Genomic DNA, 20,988 nt, shown 5'->3' with positions numbered 1-20,988 from the left:
TCGTACTAAGCTAACATTTCTATCGCGGAAGGCAGGAAAAATTGAAACACGAAATTAGTCCGTGCACACCTTGGGACAAACTCGCACAAAGCGGGGCTTTGCACGCATATTTAATTCACACATTATATATTTTTCCCTGCATAATTCAATGGGCTGGCTGGCTATCTGGCCTCCTATCACAAGTGCATTTCAGCAAGTCATAGCAACCGCTGTCAGGCCAAACAAATGCTGGAGAAGGACACGTAAACAAGCAGGAAGATTTCTTTAATGCAGGCATCTTTATCTGTGGATGCCTGACCGCTAATGGTGAGCCATTTTCCCCGGCCAAAGACTGCTTTGCATTTAGCAATGACTGGAGTTGAATACTGGCCGTGATTTTTCTCTTTCCTGTCTAGTATAAGGGTGGCATGCAACACTTAAAAAAAGCATTCATTTCCAACATACACGAAGTGTTCTCATTCAATGGCCACCGTTACTGGACCCTATGAAGCACCCCCATCAAGTTGACAGACGTTAAAGGCTGATTTTCTGTAGCTCAAAGATGCAGCTTCGGTGTGCTTAACAGGCCACCGAGGCACGCAGCCTAACTATTTTATCATGTCGTAATTTACTATAAGCAGGTTTTCTTCTTTCTTTCAGTTTTGTTTTGTTTGCTTCATTTATACATATTTATATTCTTGCATATGCCAACCTTATTTAAGCAAGTTCACCTTGACCGCCATTGAGCAGACACATTGAAGACCATGCAAGGACAACAGGCACCCAATGTGAACTGTTCCTTATTAAAATTAGAGCGGGAAAATAGTCTAACAAAACCAGTTGTGAATTCCTTGCCAGTGAGATCAGTTTCATGCAATGCAGTGAAGCAGCGCACTGGGCCTCCCCTACCTATGCATCACAGGAAGGCCACATGCATTGAGAGAACAAAAAAAAAAGGTCCAGAAAAAGAAACAAAAAAAAAAACAGGTGGCGGTCAAGTGATCACGCAGCGAGCAGTGTTCTAACGACCCTCAACGGCAATCCACCAGCCTTGCCTTCCTTTAAAGGGGCCATAAGGGGAAACAAAACCTCGTTCGATTGAAAAGAACCAGCCCTTGGTGTTGAACGTTCACTTTGCCGAAAAGAGACGAAGACGATTGAAAGAACACGACACAATGTGTCTTGTGTCGTGTACTTCCTGTCGTCTTTGTTGCTTTTCGGCGCAGTGGACGTTCAGTATGAATTGCCAACTTGCCCAAACCTATAGCCCTTGATAATCCACTCAGCCCTATCCCAGCCATGTTTTTTTAGCCGTATGAGAGCAAGATATTGTTTCCTTTACTATGTCTCCGCTTCTCCGCGCGCTTTTCAACTCCCGCTCGCCGTCGCTGGAACACGGGTTCACCGCCGTACGTCCACTCTAGGACCCCAACAACCAGCGTGACTTCCTGAAGCAACGTGGACAGCAAGTGCTTCTCGCATCGGTACCTCTCGACCCCCATCCATTGCCGAGCGAACTGCCGCATGCTGCCGAGGTTTTCATCCACAAGGCTCGAGCTGCAGCAGCACTCACCGATGACGTCATTGCTAAATGGCGAGCGTACATCCCTCATCGTGGACGCCAGCAACCTGAAGACGCTGAGCCCTCCCATCCCGACGCCACCTGTCGAACATGTGACCTGGGCGTCCGCCCCACTATGCAGCATCTTGTGTGGGAGTGTCCCGGTCTTGAGACTATTCGCGCGCGCCATCGCCGCCAAGCTCCGACGTACGAGTACTGGATCTCGCCGCCACAGCACACGCACGCAGCCCGCGTCCTGCATTCCCTGTGGGACTTCGCACGCGAGGCTGACATTCTGAGCCGGACTTAATTTTACCCCCTCCTTTCCTGCCCTACTATCCTTATAGGCCTCTGAGCCAGCCCCTTTCCTAATAAAGTTACACCTATCTATCTTACTATGTCTCCTCCTCCTCCTCCTCATCATCATCATGTCTATGCCCACGGCAGGGCAAAGGCCCCTCCCATTATTCTCCAATTATCCCAGTCCTGTGCTAACTGTGACCATTTATCCCCTCAAACTTCTTGATCTCACCTGCCCATCTAACCTTCTGTCGCCCCCTGCCACGCTTGCCTTCTCTAGGGATCCACTCTGCTACCCTTAGTGACCAATGGTTATCTTGCCCTCACATTACATGCCCCACAAACACACATTTATTCTCCTTAATTTTGAAATGTCCTTAACACGCGTTTGTTCCCTGACCCACTCCGCTCTCTTCTTGTCCCTTAATGTTACACCCATCATCTTCCACTCCATTGCCAGCTGAGTCGTTCCCAATTTAAGTTGAACCCTCTTAGTGAGCCCCCCAAAGTTTCTGCCCCGTAGGTAAGTACCGGTAAGATGCAGCTGTCATACACTTTCTTCTTCAGGGACAATGGTAGGTTGCCATTATTTGTCTATCATTTGTTTACAGTTTGTGACAAAACTGATCCCATCGTTACCAATACAAAGCAGTCTTTTCAACGAACCAAGCTTGGATTTTATCTTCATGGCTCCTTTACGCCGTCACACCAAACTACCTAGCCTCTAACTGACAATCCAAATCGGTGTTTGTGAAAGAGACTTGAAGCTCACGAAACGCAGTCAGCCTGGGACCACGGGGTTCAGCTTTCATTGGGAGATGTCAAACTGCTGTGCTTCAGAGGCTGAACATGAGACAAGATTTCAGTGTGGCTTCCCATTAGACTATGTTCTGGTTTTGTTTCAAAATTCTTTTTGTTGCAATGCATAAACATCGACTGTTTCTCATATCTGTCTACGCATGTATTCGCGATGTGCGTTGGTCAACGGGGGAGGGTAGGAGATGTGCTCATCGTAATTCAGTTTAGTACTCATTTTTTGCTCATAAGCTGATGCTACCTACCAGATAGTCAGGCAAAAGAAACTGCAGTGAGCAAGGAAGACCTGTAAAAAAAACTTGCCACGGAGACACCACCATACCTATACAGGTTTTTCTTACAGGCGTGGCTCCCACAAATGCCGTCAAGCGCTCAGTACTTAAAACTCTGCTCGAAGACATCAAAGAGGCTGTCAGTCTTTTTCACGCATCCGGGTCCCTGAACAGTTAAAAGAACCCTGCACTTATCTGCTCTTTCAGTTTAAATTTTCTACGGAAATTTACCCAGCGGTATTTGGCTTAACAGGATGTGTTAACCAGCAGCGGCAGCACTAGGCAGCACACAAGAGGGCAGACTATACAACTGCATGCACACACATGCTTCACTCACAAATTACGATAAAGTGCCAACTGGAAACTTAATATCTTTTGAACGAAGCAGAACCAGTGCTCAGGTATCACAGAGAAAGAAGCTCATCTACAAGTCCAGTCTACGTCGCATCGTGTGACGTTGCTATACAAACGCAACGCTCGACACCAGTGCTCTTTGAGTCCCAAATGTTCACTTCTTTCTCTCGTACAATCAGGAAGCATCCAATAGCTTTCCAAACCGACAACTGACACAGAGCAGAAAAAAGGACCAGATCAACGTTTGTACTGGCCTAGAGAACTCTGAAATCATGTACCTATGCTAGTCTAAATCACTCCACCTTTTTTCTTTGCTGGATCACAACAAACTCAAACAGCAGTTGAACAGGCAACCATGAATGACCCATTTCTAGGCCACGATTACGTTTGCCTGTTCCCATCCTTTCACACACAGTGCAACAAAAGGTCCCACAGGTGCGCAGCAGCCGCGTGATTATCAAAGGAACGAGTTGCGGACTATCAATGTCAGAAGTTCTGAAACAGACCTCACGCTCAAAGCACTGTTTGCTGTTCAACGATGTCACATCTCAAAACACCCGTTCCGTTTCTCTCGGCTCGTATGACAACCTATGTATACCCTCACATAGTTTGTTGATGGAACACAATGGGATGTCAGAATATACGTTACAACACGTCCCTGTTCAAGGTTTATGCAGTGAAAACGCAGGAGTGACACAAGTGGAAGGGTTCTGGTAAATGTGCCTTTGGAAGTGTCTCGGAACAAAATGGAGAATAGAAGGCTGGACTTTAAAAATGTACTGCAGCAACGCACACACGAAGGTTAGGAATGAGGGGCTTGTTGAAGGAATACAGAAAGGAAAGTCAGTAGTCTAGAACACCCTGAAAGAGCACTCGCGAATGGTTTGGCTGTTTTTTTTTGTTCGTGCCCTGACTGGTGAACTTCATTTATTTATTTTATTTTAAGAAATAAAAGAGGGAAAACACGCGTCCAGACTGGGAGCCGAACTCTCCGGTGTGAGGTACAGACGTAATGAATGCAAATACCTCCACAAAGTGCTGGAGAACACAGTTGCATAGATATCCGAATTGGTGAGGCATACGGCATGTCACTGGAAGGCGTGGGTTTGTTCGCCACTCTGGACATGTCTTTTCCCCCGTTTTTTTTTCCTTAACATAAAATAAGTAGATTAGCTCCACTAGTCAGAGTATAATAAAAAACGGTCAAACCAATTAGGAATAATTTCTCTGGCATTGTTATGTGGCAAAGATACTCTATTTTTGCACATATAACCCGCACCGAAAATGCGAAAATTTCGATGGCAAAGTAGGGGTCCGGATAATACGCGGTGTTTTTCCTTCAGTGCAGCTTCACAGCAATGCACGTTGTGCCGTGAAGCTCCTACGCAGTAACGCTGACTTAAGCCTTCCATGTCAGCGAGTGCGCAAAACACACAAGGACAAGGAAGAAAAAACAGGGACGAGCGCACCCTAACAACTGACTTTTATTATTGAATTGTGACTTTCACCTTGCAGTCAGTGTGTTCTTCTTATTAAATATACGCTTTTTCTGTCTTACGCGATGTGTTGCTTGAGCAGTAGCTTTGGCGCAGCCTTTCCTGTATCAAATGTGCGCGCAATACGCGAGGATTTTGTCTTCTTTTCTGGCGGGCTGAGAGTGGGGGTGCAGATTATATGCAGGGGCGGGTTATACGGTGAACCACGTGTAATAGTGAAGCAATGTATTTACGAGATGAGAAAACCTCTTTACAAGCGGCCATAACAGTCTCAGCCAGACTGCGTGCTGCCCACTCTTTCATCATCTGTGATAGATGAACACGGCATGCGCAACCCTTGCAACTTCTCCTTCTCGTGAAAAGATTATATATATATTATAATGGGGTTTATTAGCAAACGGCTAGAGCGTGGTAACGGGGGCTGGTTGTACCAGAGGCCAAGCTAGCTCAGGAGTCCACGCGCAGGTCTCTCAGCAAGATCGTTCTCGATGGGGCTGCTCCGATGACTGAGCCTTGCACATAGACCCAGTTGGGAGATTGACGCCGCCTGACAGTCAGCCTCGGTCTCAGTTGAGCACACACCCCTTTGGCCACACTGGGGCGCCTGCTAACGACCACTATCTCTGTTACAATTACCCCCCGGGAAAAAAAAGAGCCATCCTTGGCGACTCAAGGCGAGGTGAGGACGAGCGGGTCGTAATACGGCTTAAGGCGCTGAATGTGAACAGTCTCGCGGCCACGGCGACGACGATCTGTAGGAAGAGTGACCGGCTCAACGACGTAATTCACGGGTGAAGTTCGCTCGATGACTCGGTAGGGTCCCTCGTATTTAGCTTGTAGTTTGCTCGAAAGGCCGGGGGTATTGGACGGTGTCCAAAGCCAAACTAGTGAACCAGCAGCGTATGTAGGAGCGCAGCTGGAAGCGTCGTGGCGAGCCTTCTGGCGACCTTGGTCTGCGGTTGTGAATGATCTCGCCAGTTGGCGGCACTCTTCTGCTTGCTTGGCGATTTCCGAGACGGGTGCAGACTCGGACGCATCCGGGTGGTATGGAAGGATAGTGTCCAATGTACATGATGGCTCACGTCCGTATAATAAAAAGAACGGCGAGAAGCCCGTAGTTGTCTGCGTCGCCGTATTGTAGGCGTAAGTGACGAAAGGCAGAACTAAATCCCAGTTGGAATGGTCGGGAGAAACGTACATCGAAATCATGTCGCCTAATGCACGGTTGAAGCGCTCAGTCAGTCCGTTAGTTTGCGGGTGATAGGAGGAGCTCTTTCTATGAACGACTCGGCATTTGGTCAGCAGGGCCTCCACAACGTCTGACAAGAAGACGCGTCCCCTGTCACTCAACAATTCTCTCGACGCTCCATGGCGAAGTATAAAACGTTGAAGGAGGAACGATGCAACGTCGCTGGCGGTAACAGCGTGTAGTGCGGCTGTTTCTGCATACCTCGTGAGGTGGTCAACCGCGACGATAATCCATCGGTTGCCTGCAGTCGTGGTGGGGAGCGGACCATATATGTCGATGCCGACACGGTCGAAAGGGCGAGCCGGACATGGTAGCAGCTGCAGCGGGCCGGTTTGGTGTTGAGGGGGACACTTGCGACGCTGGCAATCTGTACACGAGCGAACGTACTTGGTTACAAACGTGTACATTCCACGCCAGTAATAGCGCAAACGCAAGCGCTGGTACGTTTTGAGCACCCGAGCGTGCGCGCACGTTGCGTCAGCGTGGTAGTGGGAGCAGAAGTCAGAGCGCAGATGGCCAGGGACGACGAGTAACCACTTCCGGCCCTCAGATGAATAGTTCCGGCGGTAAAGAAGGTCGTCCCGAAGGGCACAGTGCGAAGCCTGGCGGCGCAGCGACCGAGAGGCGGCAACTGTTGACGGACTGGACAAATATTGACGGACAGAGGCGATCCACGGATCTTTACGCTGTTCCGCAGCCATGTCAACGGAGTCTAGAGACGCCACGGTACCATCTGGCATAGATGAACTGTGATCGTCCGACCCCACGGGTGATCTGGACAGGGCATCAGCATCCGTGTGTCTGCGTCCGGACCGGTATACGACGCGAATGTCGTGCTCCTGCAGGCGAAGAGCCCAACGACCGAGTCTGCCAGAAGGGTCTTTGAGTGAAGACAGCCAGCAGAGGGCGTGGTGGTCCGTAACGACGTTGAATGGACGACCGTAGAGGTAAGGGCGAAATTTGTTGATTGCCCAAACGATCGCCAAACATTCTTTCTCTGTTGCGGAATAATTCCGTTCCGCCTTCGTCAGAGTGCGGCTGGCGTATGCGACGACGTATTCATGGAAGCCAGCTTTCCGCTGGGCGAGCACGGCGCCAAGACCGACACCACTCGCGTCAGTGTGCACTTCAGTAGGTGCAAGCGGGTCAAAATGGCGCAGTATTGGGGGCGTCGTAAGCAGGCGCCGCATGGTCACAAATGAGTTGTCACAAGCAAGCGACCACTGGAGACGTTCGTTGTGTCCGCTGAGGAGCTGCGTTAAAGGGGCGATGATGGTTGCAAAGTTTCGGATGAATCGGCGAAAATAGGAGCATAAGCCGATAAAGCTTCGGAGGTCTTTCAGAGTGGCTGGTTTGGGAAACTCTGCCACGGCACGAAGCTTGCCCGGATCTGGAAGGATGCCCTCTTTGGACACAACATGGCCCAAAATTGTTAGCTTTCGAGCAGCAAAGCGGCACTTCTTCAGATTCAGTTGCAAGCCGGCTGACGTGAGGCAAGTCAACACTTGCTTAAGGCGCTCAAGGTGCGTGTCAAAATCCGATGAAAACACAACAATGTCATCCAAATAACAAAGACAGGTTTTCCACTTAAGGCCCCGTAAAACGTTGTCCATCATTCGTTCGAAAGTGGCTGGCGCATTACAAAGCCCGAACGGCATCACGTTAAATTCGTAAAGACCGTCAGGTGTAACGAACGCTGTTTTGGAGCGGTCGGCATCAGCCATGGGCACTTGCCAGTAACCCGACCGCAGGTCCAAGGAGGAGAAAAACTCGGCACCCTGAAGGCAGTCAAGAGCGTCGTCGATACGGGGCAGCGGATAAACGTCCTTGCGCGTAATCTTATTGAGGCGGCGATAATCCACGCAGAACCGGATCGACCCGTCCTTTTTTGTGACCAGAACAACAGGAGAGGCCCACGGGCTGGTAGAGGGTCGGATGACATTACGGGTAAGCATATCGGACACTTGCTCGTCGATCACGCGGCGCTCCGTAGGTGACAAGCGATATGGTCTCTGCCGCAGTGGGGCGTGGGAGCCGGTGTCTATTTCATGTGAAACTGCCGACGTGCGTCCCAGGGTGGTTTGTACGCAATCAAAGGAGTCGCGAAAACACTGAAGGAGAGCGATGAGCTTGTCGCGTTGTTCAAGGCTAAGGCCCTTGTCGACGGACTGCAGGAACGCATCCGAGCTTGACGCACCCACAGGACTATGTGTGCCAACAGTGAGCAGCGATGGTTCGTCGGGCACAGCGTTCACGTGAGAAGGGTCAACGGCTTCCACACACCCTATACATTCCCCATGGAACAAGGTAGTCGGGCAGGAAGATGGGTTACAGATGACGATTAAGCTGCAACCAGACTGGACGTCGATGACAGCAGATGGTAAAGGCAGACATTTGCGCGAGAGGAAGGACCTGGACGGCGTGAAAACCACAGTCGTGTCGTCCACATTGCACAAAACGGGCACTATGAGGGAAGATCTCGGGGGAATGTCCGTATCTTCGGAAACAGTTAACTTGGTCGACAGCTCGTTCGACGGCGGCTCGTAGAACGGTAGAAGTTCAACTTGCAAACGGGCGCAATCGATTATGGCATGATGTCGGGATAGGAAGTCCCAGCCGAGGATTATGTCGTGGGAACATGATGGGAGAACAATGAATTCGATGACGTAGGTGACGTCTTGGATGAGAACCCGAGCGGTACACATGGCCAACGGTTTAATCTCTTGCGCGCTCGCAGTCCAAAGGGTAAGGTCAGAGAGAGGCGTCGTAACTTTACGTAATGAGCGGCGTAGACGTTCATTCAACACAGACACAGCGGCACCAGTGTCAATAAGCGCGAGGGCGGCGACACCTTCAACAGTCACGTCTATAACATTGGCGGGTGAGAGAGGAGGGCTTCGGAATTTCGACGGGGCTGCAGTTCTTGCCTCGGGAACTGCAGCCGTTAGTTTCCCTCAGCGGTCAGATTCTGGCGGGGACGCATGGGAGACGGCGAACGGCGACGCGGAAAAAAGGAGCGACGGCTGGAAAAGGGCGGACGGTCGGCAGAGGACGAATTCGGTGCCTGACCCAAGTCTCCATGGGTGTAGTACGGTTGCGGTCCATAAGGAGGCACTCGATGGACGTCGCTAGCAGGCGGTGGCCGCCGACGGCACAACCGAGCGACGTGTCCGGGCATGCAGCACGCGTAACAGATAGGGCGGTTGTCAGATGTGCGCCAGGGGTTCAGCGGTTCAGGTGGTAGCCGAGGATAAGGCGTCGCGCGCGGGTCTCTCACATACTGGTACGCTTGGAAAGCACCGGGCTGCAGTTGCCGGACTACTGAGGCGTAACTGAAGGGGAGCGCTCCAGGAATGGCGGGGGGCACCGCCATCGTCACTGGTGGTGCGATGGGCGCTGCCACTGGTTGTTCGAGGGGCACTGTCACTTGCGGTTCGAACGGGGGCGCCACGGGTGGCGCGACGGTCGCTACCACGGGGGCCGGCACAAGTGTAGGTTGGTGAACTGGAGGAAGCGCCTCAGCGACTTGCTCCCGGATTACGCGGCGTACAGTCGAAGGCAGTGAAGGCGAAGGCAGGCGCTCATGAACACTGGGAAGCAGAGCCAGCTGTCGAGCAATTTCTGCGCGCACGAACTCCTCGATGTGCGGCAGAAGAGAAGAAAGGTCATGCGGCATCGTGAGAGAGGAAAGGCATCCCCGTGAGCACTCTTCATGGGGCGATGTACGCTGGCGAGTAACGACACGCTGCTTGCGCAGTTCATCGTAGCTCAGGCACCATGTAGTGATTTCGTCCACAGTCTGCGGGTTCTTGTTTAGCAACATCTGAAAGGCGAACTCTTCTATCCCTTTGAGAACGTGTCTGACCTTCTCGCTCTCCGGCATCGCAGGGTCAACGCGCTTGCAAAGGTCTACAATGTCCTCGATGTAGCTGGTGTAACTTTCATTGTCCTGTTGGGCTCGGACGCGCAGACGTTGTTCGGCGTTTAGCTTGCGTAGAGCGGGGCGACCAAACGCTGCCAGGAACCTCGTCTTAAAGGCCGACCAAGTCTGCATCTTCGGTTCATTGTTATGAAACCATGATTCAGCTAATTTGTCGAGGGAGAAAGGGACGTTGTTGAGTTTGGCAACGTCATCCCAGCGATTGTGGGTGCTCACCCTTTCGAATGTTGAGAGCCAATCTTCCGCATCGATGTCGTCACTGCCAGTGAAACTGGGGGGGTCGCGCTGACGCAGTGACCCGGAGCAGATGACGGGCGCAGGCTGCGGCGGGGTCATGTCGTGCTCGATTCCTCGGGAGACGGGAGGGAGCACTCGCTTGCTTCGTAGTTCCAGGCCGGGGACCGTGCAAAGACTACGACCTCCACCAAAATATAATGGGGTTTATTAGCAAACGGCTAGAGCGTGGTAACGGGGGCTGGTTGTACCAGAGGCCAAGCTAGCTCAGGAGTCCACGCGCAGGTCTCTCAGCAAGATCGTTCTCGATGGGGCTGCTCCGATGACTGAGCCTTGCACATAGACCCAGTTGGGGGATTGACGCCACCTGACAGTCAGCCTCGGTCTCAGTTGAGCACACACCCCTTTGGCCACACTGGGGCGCCTGCTAACGACCACTATCTCTGTTACAATATATATATATATTTTGTAGAACAGAGACGTACGGGACGAGGGATTCCGTAAGGACACATATCACAGTTTCAGTCCTTATTGCCAGTGCTGTTTGGCATTTTAATAGTGTTTTATAGTGCCGAATGAGGTATGATTGCCTCTTTTTTTTTTTTTATGCAGGAATAAATAATTGAAAATTCAAGTCGAGAAAAAATGCGCCGTTTTTTCCGGAAGCGGGAATCGAACCCACAACCTCTGCATAATGCGTGCGGTGCTCTACCATTGAGCTAGTTCCGCGGCGACTCCTCTCTCGACTATATTGCGGGGTTTTGTATTTACGACTGCTCAGAGCCCGGTCAACTAGCGCCGCCCCTCGACCACCGCGGGAAGACGTAGAACGTCTTTTCCCAGCGGCCGCACGTAAGACGTGGTCGGTACAATACGTACAATACAAATACAAAACGTAAGACGTTTTGTATGTACAACGAGCAGTCGTAAATACAAAACCCCGCAATATAGTCGAGAGAGGAGTCGCCGCGGAACTAGCTCAATGGCAGAGCACCGCACGCGTTATGCGGAGGTTGTGGGTTCGATTCCCGTTTCCGGAAAAAATGGCGCATTTTTTCTCGACTTGAATTTTCAATTATTTATTCCTGCATAAAAAAAAAAGGCAATCATACCTCATTCGGCACTATAAAACACTATTAAAAAGCCAAACAGCACTGGCAATAAGGACTGCAACTTTGATATGTGTCCTTACGGAATCCCTCGTCCCATACGTCTCTGTTCTACAAAATGCATTACGAGAGTTCTGGCTTCAGCAGCCTGAAATGCCTTTGGCTATCCCCGACTTCCGACCACGTCTTACGTGCGGCCGCTGGGAAAAGACGTTCTACGTCTTCCCGCGGTGGTCGAGGGGCGGCGCTAGTTGACCGGGCTCTGAGCAGTCGTAAATACAAAACCCCGCAATATAGTCGAGAGAGGAGTCGCCGCGGAACTAGCTCAATGGTAGAGCACCGCATGCATTATGCGGAGGTTGTGGGTTCGATTCCCGCTTCCGGAAAAAACGGCGCATTTTTTCTCGACTTGAATTTTCAATTATTTATTCCTGCATAAAAAAAAAAGGCAAAGGCAATCATACCTCATTCGGCACTATAAAACACTATTAAAACGCCAAACAGCACTGGCAATAAAGACTGCAACTTTGATATATAATATATATATATATATATATATATATATATACATGACAGAAATAAGGGTTTGCAGTCAAGAAAACCTCAGAAAGCAAAGGGGAGGTTGTGGTGGGTCATAGAAAGACATGAAGAATTTTTTGAGTCAGAAAGAAAGTGGTGAAAAAATGCCCGCCAGGTGGGATCCGAACCCACGACCTCCAGAATACCGGTCTGGTGCAATAGCCACTACGCTAACGGCGGGGCTGTTTCCCACTTTCTTTCTGACTCAAAATATTCTTCATCTCTTTCTATGACCCACCACAGCCTCCCCTTTGCTTTCCGAGGTTTTCTTGACTGCCAACTCTTATTTCTGTCTTCTATATCTATATATATATATATATATATATATATATATATATATATATATATATATATATATACATACATACACACACATACATGAGCATGTGCGCGTGCAAGTGTGTGTGTCTCTGCATTGAAATCAAGCCACGTGAAAGCAGCTATGTATCAGGGACAGTAATTCTGCTCCATTTGTTCCTGGCCGCAGTGAGCAGGCGGCTTTGAAAAACCAAAAGGAGCATCGGTGTACACACGAACGCACCCATCCCATGTGCCCATATCCAGTTTCTTTAATAATTTCTCCCAAAGAGGAATTACGCCTGACCTCGAAGTCAGCACAGATCCCACTCTAAAAAAGCTGCACTTCAAACTGCTTTTTGCAGGACATACTTTTTGCAAACATTTGCTCGTCATGAATGCGTGCAACAACAGCCCTGGTCATTTTTTTGCCCATCTTTTTAATCTAAAGCCCAATATATACATTTTATTCATTTATTTTATTTATTTGTAATGCAGCATTTGTAATTTGCAGCATTTGTACATTTTGTAATGCAGCAAGCTATAACTGCAGCTAGTCTGTGCCCTGCACTTATGATACGCAAGACACACAACTGTGTCTTCCTCAAGCTTCCAAGCAGGCCAAACCTTCAACAAACCAAAGTTGGCGGCAACCTTTTTCCGAAGCACACGTAGACATGGAGAAAAGAATACCCTGGCATCCCCAGTGCATAGAAGGAAACGTGTTAAAATTTACATTTTGAAAAAGCCAGTGGGTAGCGCTGCTTAGTCATTTACAGCCACAGCAGCTCAATTTGACTGAACACTGCCGGCAATTTTTATGGCGTTCCAACCAAGCCTTGTGTGTGAACGAATTTAGCGACGGAGATGGTGAGTACGGCTGATTTGCACCAGATTTTTTCGACACCTTTTTTCGGCGTTCGAATGCCCCGGTGTCCACAACTAACTGCTCTTTCAACAGAAGTAGCAGAAGAGCATGGGAAAGGGTAGTGGCCCAGTGGACATCTCGACACGGTGGCACCGGCTTCACAAAACGTGACGATGGGGCATCTTTCAACCTGTTCTTTCCTCCATAGATGTAGATAGCTGCCAGACGTTATAGTAAGTGAGAGAAGGAAGGAAGGAAGAGAAGGAAACTCACGGTGACGGCGGCCCGTCCGAAGCGCACGATGCCGATGTTGGAGGGGTCCCACTGGTTGTTCCGCAGGGCCAGGTAGGTGGCGCCGGTCGTGCCGGCCAGCGCCCCCAGCTGGAGGAACCGCCGCAGCATCACTGCCGCCCTGGTGGTAACTATGGGAACTAGGGATGGGGGTGGGAGAATGCACTTGCAACGTCAGTGCCCTCACTAGTGCCCTATGGGCCACACAAATGCGGAAACTGCCCCTCTGCTGGTACCAAGAAGGTAGTACAGTACCTGCTGTCAGTAAATAACGTTAGTGCAAAATCCTATCCTTTTCAAAGAGATGGTTTGGTAAGGATTAGAGATATCTCCACTCAGTGCAGCTTCAGCGTGTTGCACTACGTTAGGTCAAGGTTCAATGTCATGCAAGACTTTTACTGGGCAACTATGTTTGCCTTACAAAGTGTTTGTCTTGTTCCTTAGAATTTTATAGTCGCCAAAGAACATATGATGAACACAGTGCACATTTTTTTTTTTCTCTATCAGTAGTTTCCTTTGAGGTATCTGCAGTAAACATAAGATGCAATCTCTTGATGAATTTACACAGGAAGGACGCTGAAAAAATGAAGGGGGGAGGGGGGGAGATGTCTGCAAATATTCAATAGCAATATGTCACCAAACAATGCTGTCTATGGCATGCACGATTATAAATTTCGAAAAATTCTGCATAAAAGTCACGCATAAATCTGCCTGTAGGCGTGGAGATTACGACTTGAAACAGAGGTGTTTTTGAAGCTGTACTGTTAATTAACCACTTCTCGTGGCTACATGTAAGTAGCGATTATGAATACTTCTTATCAGTTCACCTTAAATAAATTTACTTACGTGAAAATCCGCCGAGACAAGCACTACTTCAAAGCACTATACATTCTCCGAAACTGTTCTGACCGCCTGCTAAATGAAACTGATATAATGGATGCGGGTCTCGATCACGCTCGACTCAACCAGTGCCAACAAATCTGCGTGCGTCAAAAACAATCCACTAGACATCGGCGTTCGCATGAGAAGCTTATGAAGGAGGAAAACCTACCATTAAGGAAAGTCTGCCACGTGCATGGACACCTTTGCATCGATGATACGACAGGAAAAAGTCACGTCGCACAGTAATTTTTCTTTTCATTCGCTTCGCTGACGATACAACTTGATCGCAAACCGGCTTCGACCTCGCGCAACGTGATCGAGTTCGTGGACCGTCCGAAACGAACATCGCGGTTGAGCAAGCTGGCGTGCTTACCCCTTGGTTGCGATGCATTGGATGACAACTTAGCGGTACAAGTTAGCAGACTACCGAGCGAAACGTGAACAGGAGACCGGGACACATGCAGCGAGCCGCGAGCTCCTCGAAAAAAACTACGAGAAGCAACAAGAGGACAAGAGTTCACCGAGGCCAGCGACTCCTGCCGACATTGGAAGAGAAGTTCCCGTCAGTTTCGGTTTCCTCGCTTTTTGCTATTTCCGTGTTAAATTGCTTGTTTATTTTCTGCTTTGCAATAATAACTTCAAAGTAGTTTCCTTAATTTTTTCACGTACAAACAAGATAATAAATGCGACAATTTTTAGATATTTTTTTATTGCCTGCTGGGGAATGATTCCGATATTTTCGCAAAACATACGCATCATTATCATCGCACAGAGCACATGCTGTATTTAAATTCGCAGTGTGACAAGAGCCGGTCCCGAGCCAACGTCAGTTTGCAAACTGCGCCTCGAGAGGCGGCACCATTTTGTCGCCAGTCCGAGAGGTGGCGCTGGCGTAGCGTTGAGATCTAGTTTGGGGAGCGAGGCCCGCCCCGGCCATGTGTTTACGCTGTGCTGTTGGCGCTCGCCTGTTCGTCACGTCTGTATTAACTATTAGCTCTGTGCTGTTATCGTGTATACATAGTTTAGTGGATCTCTGAAGTGTCGGTGCGGTTTGTTGACGTGCTGCGCGCCGGGCTGCCTCGGAAGCGGCCAAGTCCGTGCAGCGGCATTTCTTCAAAGCGCCGAAGGGTCCTGACGGATTGAAGGCGTGGGAAAGCGCGATTCCGGGGAAAAACTTCGAGGTTACGCCGTAAACATACGTTTGTGACATTCATTGTGAGCCTTCAGACATCGTCAACTGTTACGAACACGCCGTGAGTTGTCAAACTGTAAGGATACCGTAAGGCAGGTGGACTCTGAGGGACCGCGCGGCGCCCCGTATTTTCCCTGACATACCTGAGCATCTGTCGCCACCAAAGACGTCAAAGTCATGCCGAAAACCACCCAAATGGATGACAGTGGTTCCCACCTATGTTGGGTCCTGCTAAAATGATGGGTCTTTGCACGAGGAAACTGGCGTAAGTGGCGCGAGTGGCGATGTCAGCACGTACATTGGGAACTGAGCTGTGGTTCGCGGTTATGCAGGAATTCAGCGAATGTCCGACATTTCAATCGTAGAATGTGAAGGCTTCGCCTACCCAGGTTATCCTCTACAAGCTCGGAGATTCTGGGTGCAATTGTGGTCATTGAGAAGGGTGCAGTAGTCGGGTAAAACTTGTCGGTTGAACTTAATTCAAGAGGTTTGCTTGTTACGCCGTGTAGCTACAGCGATAAAAATGGGAATATTCACCCTCAGCTGACAAGGCAGAAGAATGTAACAACATTTATTCGCTACATTGTTGCTAAAGATCAGCCCTTGGAACAAATGTTACCTGTTTCCAGACGTTTCATCCGCAACAACTGCCGTGAAAGGGCATGCAGTGTGTGCGGCACAACATATTCACGGTGCTGTCAGATCAGATCCCAACCCGGCGCGGTGGCTAAGGCGCCGTGCTGCTGGGCGGAAGGACTCGGGTTCGATTCCCGGCCGCGGCGGCCGCTTTTCTGATGGAGGCGAAAAGCAAAAACGCCCGTGTGTACGAGATTTCGGCGCACGTTAAAGATCCCCAGGTGGTCAAAATTAATCCGGAGCCCTCCACTACGGCGCGCCTCATCGCCTGCGTTGCGTCGGCGCGTAAGCCCCTACAATCAATCAATCAAATCAATCGAGATTTCAGCGCATGTTAAAGATCCCCTGCGTGGTCAAAATTAATCCGGAGCCCTCCACTACGGCACGCCTCATCGCCTGTGAAGCGTCGGCGCGTTAAACCTCTTATAAATCAATCTGACTAGTCAAAACTGAGAAGTGTTGCCTATCTGCAGATTGCAAAAAGAAACGAGCAGGAAAAATCAACGCAGAAGACAGCATAAGCGATGGCTCAGCGGAAAAACTACCAGGCGAAACGCTTTAAAAAATCGGCTTATCAGGACTACAAGAAGATAAATGAAAGTTTCTGTGACCCTAACACATAGTCCATCAGATTTACGAACCAACAAAAAAGAATAGCAGTACGACAAGCATTCTCATCCGAGAAAAAACGTTTATTTCTTTTAAGAAACCACATTTATACCTGTCAAAGAAATAAAAAAACACTGGTTTATTAATTGGTTCAATATTCTTTGTTAACAGCGAAGCTGTTTAACAAATCGTAATTTTTCGTGTCCGCAGTTAAAATACCAAGAATTTGCTGAGCGCGGGAACGTGAGCGCGTGCACGTGAGCGCGCACGTCAGCACTTAGTTTCCAATCGGCTCAATTGATCAGTTTTGTTGGGGTTGTAAATATGTTCTTGTGAAAACGTACCTACTGCATTTTCTTACACAGCATAAATAAAAATGTCGAGGCGTTTTTTCTCGATTCCAAGTAGATGGCTGACTATTGTAGGCTTTCCCGCAGTTTCAGAAGTGTAAGACGTGTTCGGCTATGCTTTAAACATTATTGAGCTATAAGGGATCCCGTACTGGGGAAAAACTAAATGGAAAAATAAATAAATAGAACGGGAAGCAGCCGAAGACAAGCGGACTGTGCAGTGTTCGCCTTGCCTTTTTTTTTTCTTCTTAAGTACAGCTTGTTTCTCGTTATAATGTCGATAAAAATGTAAAGCTCTTGTCACTAAAGCGTAAGAGTAGAGCGAAGTTGGATTTCGCATGCCAAAAAAGAACATTAAAGGCGTGCGGTGGTCGTTCACCGGCGCCTTTCCAAGCAAGGAGTAGCAGACGACGCGCCGAGACCGATCTCAACGCTACCGCAGCGCCACCGCCTGGTCGGCGACAGCACCGGCCCGCGCCGCGCTGCTTGGAAGGCCGCGCTCTTTGCCAACTGACCTAATCTAAAAACGTTGTCCCGAGCTAACCCAAACAAGACGCCCCCTCCCTGTTCTGTGACGCCCCACACTGACATCATGGACGAGAACAACGCCCACAAATACAGGTAAAAAGTAGACACCGCTATCGAGTATTCAAGCGTTTCGTGATGTCGGCGGAAAGTGCCTGCGCTTTGAGGCGTGCTGGAGTCTCACAGACGCGGCAATTGTTTATTTTCGTTATTTTTCGTAGACCGACTTTCCCGGCGGTTGACGACTAGGCTCGTTGCTATAACGCCTTGAGTACGAAGGGCCGTGACGGGCTACAAAAAAAGAGAACGAATGCCGTTCGCAGTTCGCATAGAAAATGCTGTTCGCGTTGTCCATGTTTCTCTCGTGCTCGCCTGGCGCTGACGCGGATTTTGCGAGCGCTCTGTTTCGAAAGGCTATCTGTGTGGATGCGGTCAAGCTACGTCCATATTGTCCACTTGTGAACTTCTTCGGACACAGCATGGCTGTCATGGTGCCGAGCGTAATTTTCACTTTAATAGGCCTATCGGTGAGAGTCGTACCTTGACGGATGGACGAAATCTTTTGCCAATTCCTGTACAGGGTTGAAAGAGGTGCTGGAATTATGCGAATCTGAGGCCCAGCAACGTGAAGGGAGCATCAGCCGTTCCGGATGTAGTGGCTGCTTTCTGCGCATGCGTGGGTAAACCAGGTTGGAAAGGAGTTACATGTCAGAGGTGAAGACTGGCTGGGTTTATAGGTGACATAGCTACACTCTTTCAACCTCCAACATTGGTAAGTGCGGATAGCAATTTTGAGGGGACGAAAAAGTTTCTCTCTCGATGCAAAGTGCTCGCACAGCGAGCTACTGTAACGGAAAATTTGGCATCCACCTAAAATGCAGCCGCACGGCTACTCCCTCTTGGGGATTTCTTTGAAATCTGGTCATTTAGGGAGCTACAACCTGCAGCACAGCTCAGTTAAGCCACGGGCGACAATGGTGTGGGCGGAGTTGCGCACGTTACAGCTTTGCTAGCTAAGTCTGTAAGGAGTACAGCAGCACATTTTTTTTATTGTACTGCCCCTCCCCTTTGCATGCAATGCCTGCTCCTATGCCCCTGCCTCTCAACTGGCTTTCCCCTGAAGGGTTCAGGAATGCGAACGTATTGTTCCAGAGGTGCCGTGTCGACCCTTCAACGCATGTTCGCTTGCAGGTGTACAGAGTGCCCGAAGTCCTTCAAGACGGCCCGCGACCTCTCCACGCATGTCCGACGGCACGACGGTGACAAGCCGTACAACTGCAGCTTCTGCCCCAAGGCCTTCTGCACTGCGTACGAGCTCGACTGCCACGAGCGGTCGCACACTGGCGATCGCCCGTTCAAGTGCGCGCAGTGCTCCGCGAGCTTCGCCACGCAGGCGGCGCTCGCCAACCACAAGCCGAGACACCTGCCCGACGGGGAGAAGGGCGCCTTCGGCTGCCGCCACTGCCCGGCCACGTTCGCGCGCGCTGCCACGCGCACCGCGCACGAGCGCACGCACCGGGGCAACTGCCCGTACCAGTGCGGCGTGTGCGGGAAGAAGTTCCCCCAGAAGTCCAACCTGACTCGGCACCTGAAGCTGCACACTGCGGGGAAGCTGCTCCAGTGTTCCGTCTGCACCAAGTCGTTTGGCTCCGCGGAGACCCTCGCGAACCACGCGAAGACCTGTGCCGAACTCCTGCAAAAGTGCCCCCAGTGCGGAATGGCGTTCACGGAAAAAGCGGGCTTCGAGGCGCACGCGCGATCCGCCCACGAACTCGAGTCTGCCGAGAGTTTAAGCTTCGAAGGCCCGACATTGCCATCTGGTGACGACACAGCAGACTCTGATGCCTCGGGCGACGAGGGAGTCGTCAACAGCAAGGAGAACCAGGCCACAGGGTGGGCCGTTGCACTGAAGCCCTCCAGAGGCAAAAGTTGCCACTCAGCTGTGAGGAGTCGAGCTGATGGAGACTTGCGACCGGAGCCCCGGAAGGCCGAATATGTGGTCCCCAACCAAGCGGACAGTTCTTCAGAGGGTGATGAGGATGTGGCAGGTGAAGCAACCGCTGGCGCGGTGGCGCCCGTAGTCACAGCCGCAGCCAAGCCGACATACAAGTGCACAGAGTGCGAACACTGGTGCGGCGAGTGGAGGGCCCTGAAGGAGCACGCCGCCACCGAGCACCGGTCGGACCTGGCGGGGTACCAGTTCCGGTGCCACCTGTGCCACAAGACGTTCACGCAGAACAGTAACCTGAAGACCCACCTGAAGTCGCACAACCGGGTGGCGGCCTTTGCGTGCGACGTGTGCGGCCGCCAGTTTGCCCTGAAGCACCACATGCAACGGCACAGGGCCCGGCACTAGCGTCTGTTAAGACAATGGCTGTTAATTTGGTGGTTTTAATGAACTTTAACGATTTATTTGCCAGATTCCTCTTGTGTTCATTGCCTTCTTAGTGTTCATTTTAGTGTTCTATGTGGCTTTTTATTTGCACAACTTTAGTTGACAAGTCTTCAATAGAGAAGCTCCTGTTTTTGTAATATCTTTAAATTTTTATTCTGCAGTTTGTCTTGTGATAATCATTTTTTATGGGAATCTTTTGCACGGCTTCTGTTTACAGGTCTGCTGTGGAGAAGCCTCTATTTCTGTGATGTCTTTCCATTTTTTTTTTTTTCATTACATGCCATATTTAAAACTTTGTTTTACTGATTTGTATGGGATGTTGTTTGCATGGCTTCTGTTGACATGTGTGGAGTTGAGAAGCTCCTGTTTTTTTTTGTCCTGTTTTTATTTTGCTATTCGTTTTCGAGGCCTTGTTTTCTGCTGTTGCAGGCTCTTTTATTGCTTAGGTTCGATGACAGTAGTTGCAGGTTCTTGATGTCAGTAAAATAAAAGATCTATCGGGTCTGGCAGCTACATGAATCCACTCTGCTGGTCTGTCTGTTTCACAGCCTTCAGGTATGCGTCATTAATGCCTGCATCATTTGTGCCAGCATGCTGCACAATGCAAAAAATGAATCTTGTTTTAGGTTGCATATGCGTTGACACAAAATGCGTATAAAACTCGCTATGGCTCTTGCTTTTTTCAAAGCGGAGGTTATGGCTACTAAAGCAACTAACTCGCAATGGCTACTCGCTATGGCTACTAAAGCAACTAAGCGGAAGTTATGATTTGAGTGTTAGCCTGTGGAACCTGCTCTGATAAGATATCGGATGCCTAAGAGCAGGTTTTGCAGCACATCCGATATTCACCCGGTGGTCATCAGTACCATTCGACGGCAACGTTCTTGTGCAACGCCATCATGTTTACACACTGTGGAGGCTTGTGGAGTTGTCTTGGAACCTAGGTTAACATTGCATGCACGTGCTGTTGGTTTTCAGACAGTTCGCTTTGTATGGCCGACACAAACTGAGGCATGGGGAAGTTGTCATTGCGGGGTAGCGACGCGGAAACTTG

At 49.9% G+C, this 20,988-nt stretch overlaps 2 protein-coding genes across 4 annotated transcripts in view; one reads left to right on the top strand and one right to left on the bottom strand.

Moving 5' to 3' along the window:
- Positions 1-14,669, bottom strand: part of Adck1 (aarF domain containing kinase 1) — a 44,083-nt gene extending 29,414 nt beyond the window's left edge. The window contains exons 1-2 of one of the 3 annotated variants that reach the window (XM_077695567.1): positions 14,601-14,669; positions 13,328-13,485 (exon numbers count right to left, since the gene is read on the bottom strand). In XM_077695567.1, the coding sequence (XP_077551693.1) occupies positions 13,328-13,456 (129 nt within the window). In that variant the 5' untranslated portion in view covers positions 13,457-13,485; positions 14,601-14,669. Of the gene's footprint in view, positions 1-13,327; positions 13,486-14,191; positions 14,350-14,396; positions 14,574-14,600 lie in introns of those variants that run through there. The other 2 variants (XM_077695565.1, XM_077695566.1) reach the window with 2 other exon arrangements.
- A 2,894-nt stretch (positions 14,670-17,563) lies between these two features.
- On the top strand, positions 17,564-20,453 carry LOC144165790 (uncharacterized). The gene is made up of 2 exons (XM_077695564.1): positions 17,564-17,635; positions 18,731-20,453. Exons 1-2 carry the CDS (start codon positions 17,607-17,609, stop codon positions 19,893-19,895), a joined length of 1,194 nt encoding a protein of 397 aa, XP_077551690.1. The 5' UTR covers positions 17,564-17,606; the 3' UTR covers positions 19,896-20,453.
- The last annotated feature ends 535 nt before the right edge of the window (positions 20,454-20,988 follow it).

Source organism: Haemaphysalis longicornis, unplaced genomic scaffold (genome assembly GCF_048455015.1).
Source record: "Haemaphysalis longicornis isolate Haplotype H1 unplaced genomic scaffold, Haemaphysalis longicornis Haplotype H1 scaffold_15, whole genome shotgun sequence".
Lineage (NCBI taxonomy): Eukaryota > Metazoa > Arthropoda > Arachnida > Ixodida > Ixodidae > Haemaphysalis > Haemaphysalis longicornis.
Note: the sequence above shows the minus strand (reverse complement) of the source record. Positions and strands in the feature narration are given on the sequence as shown.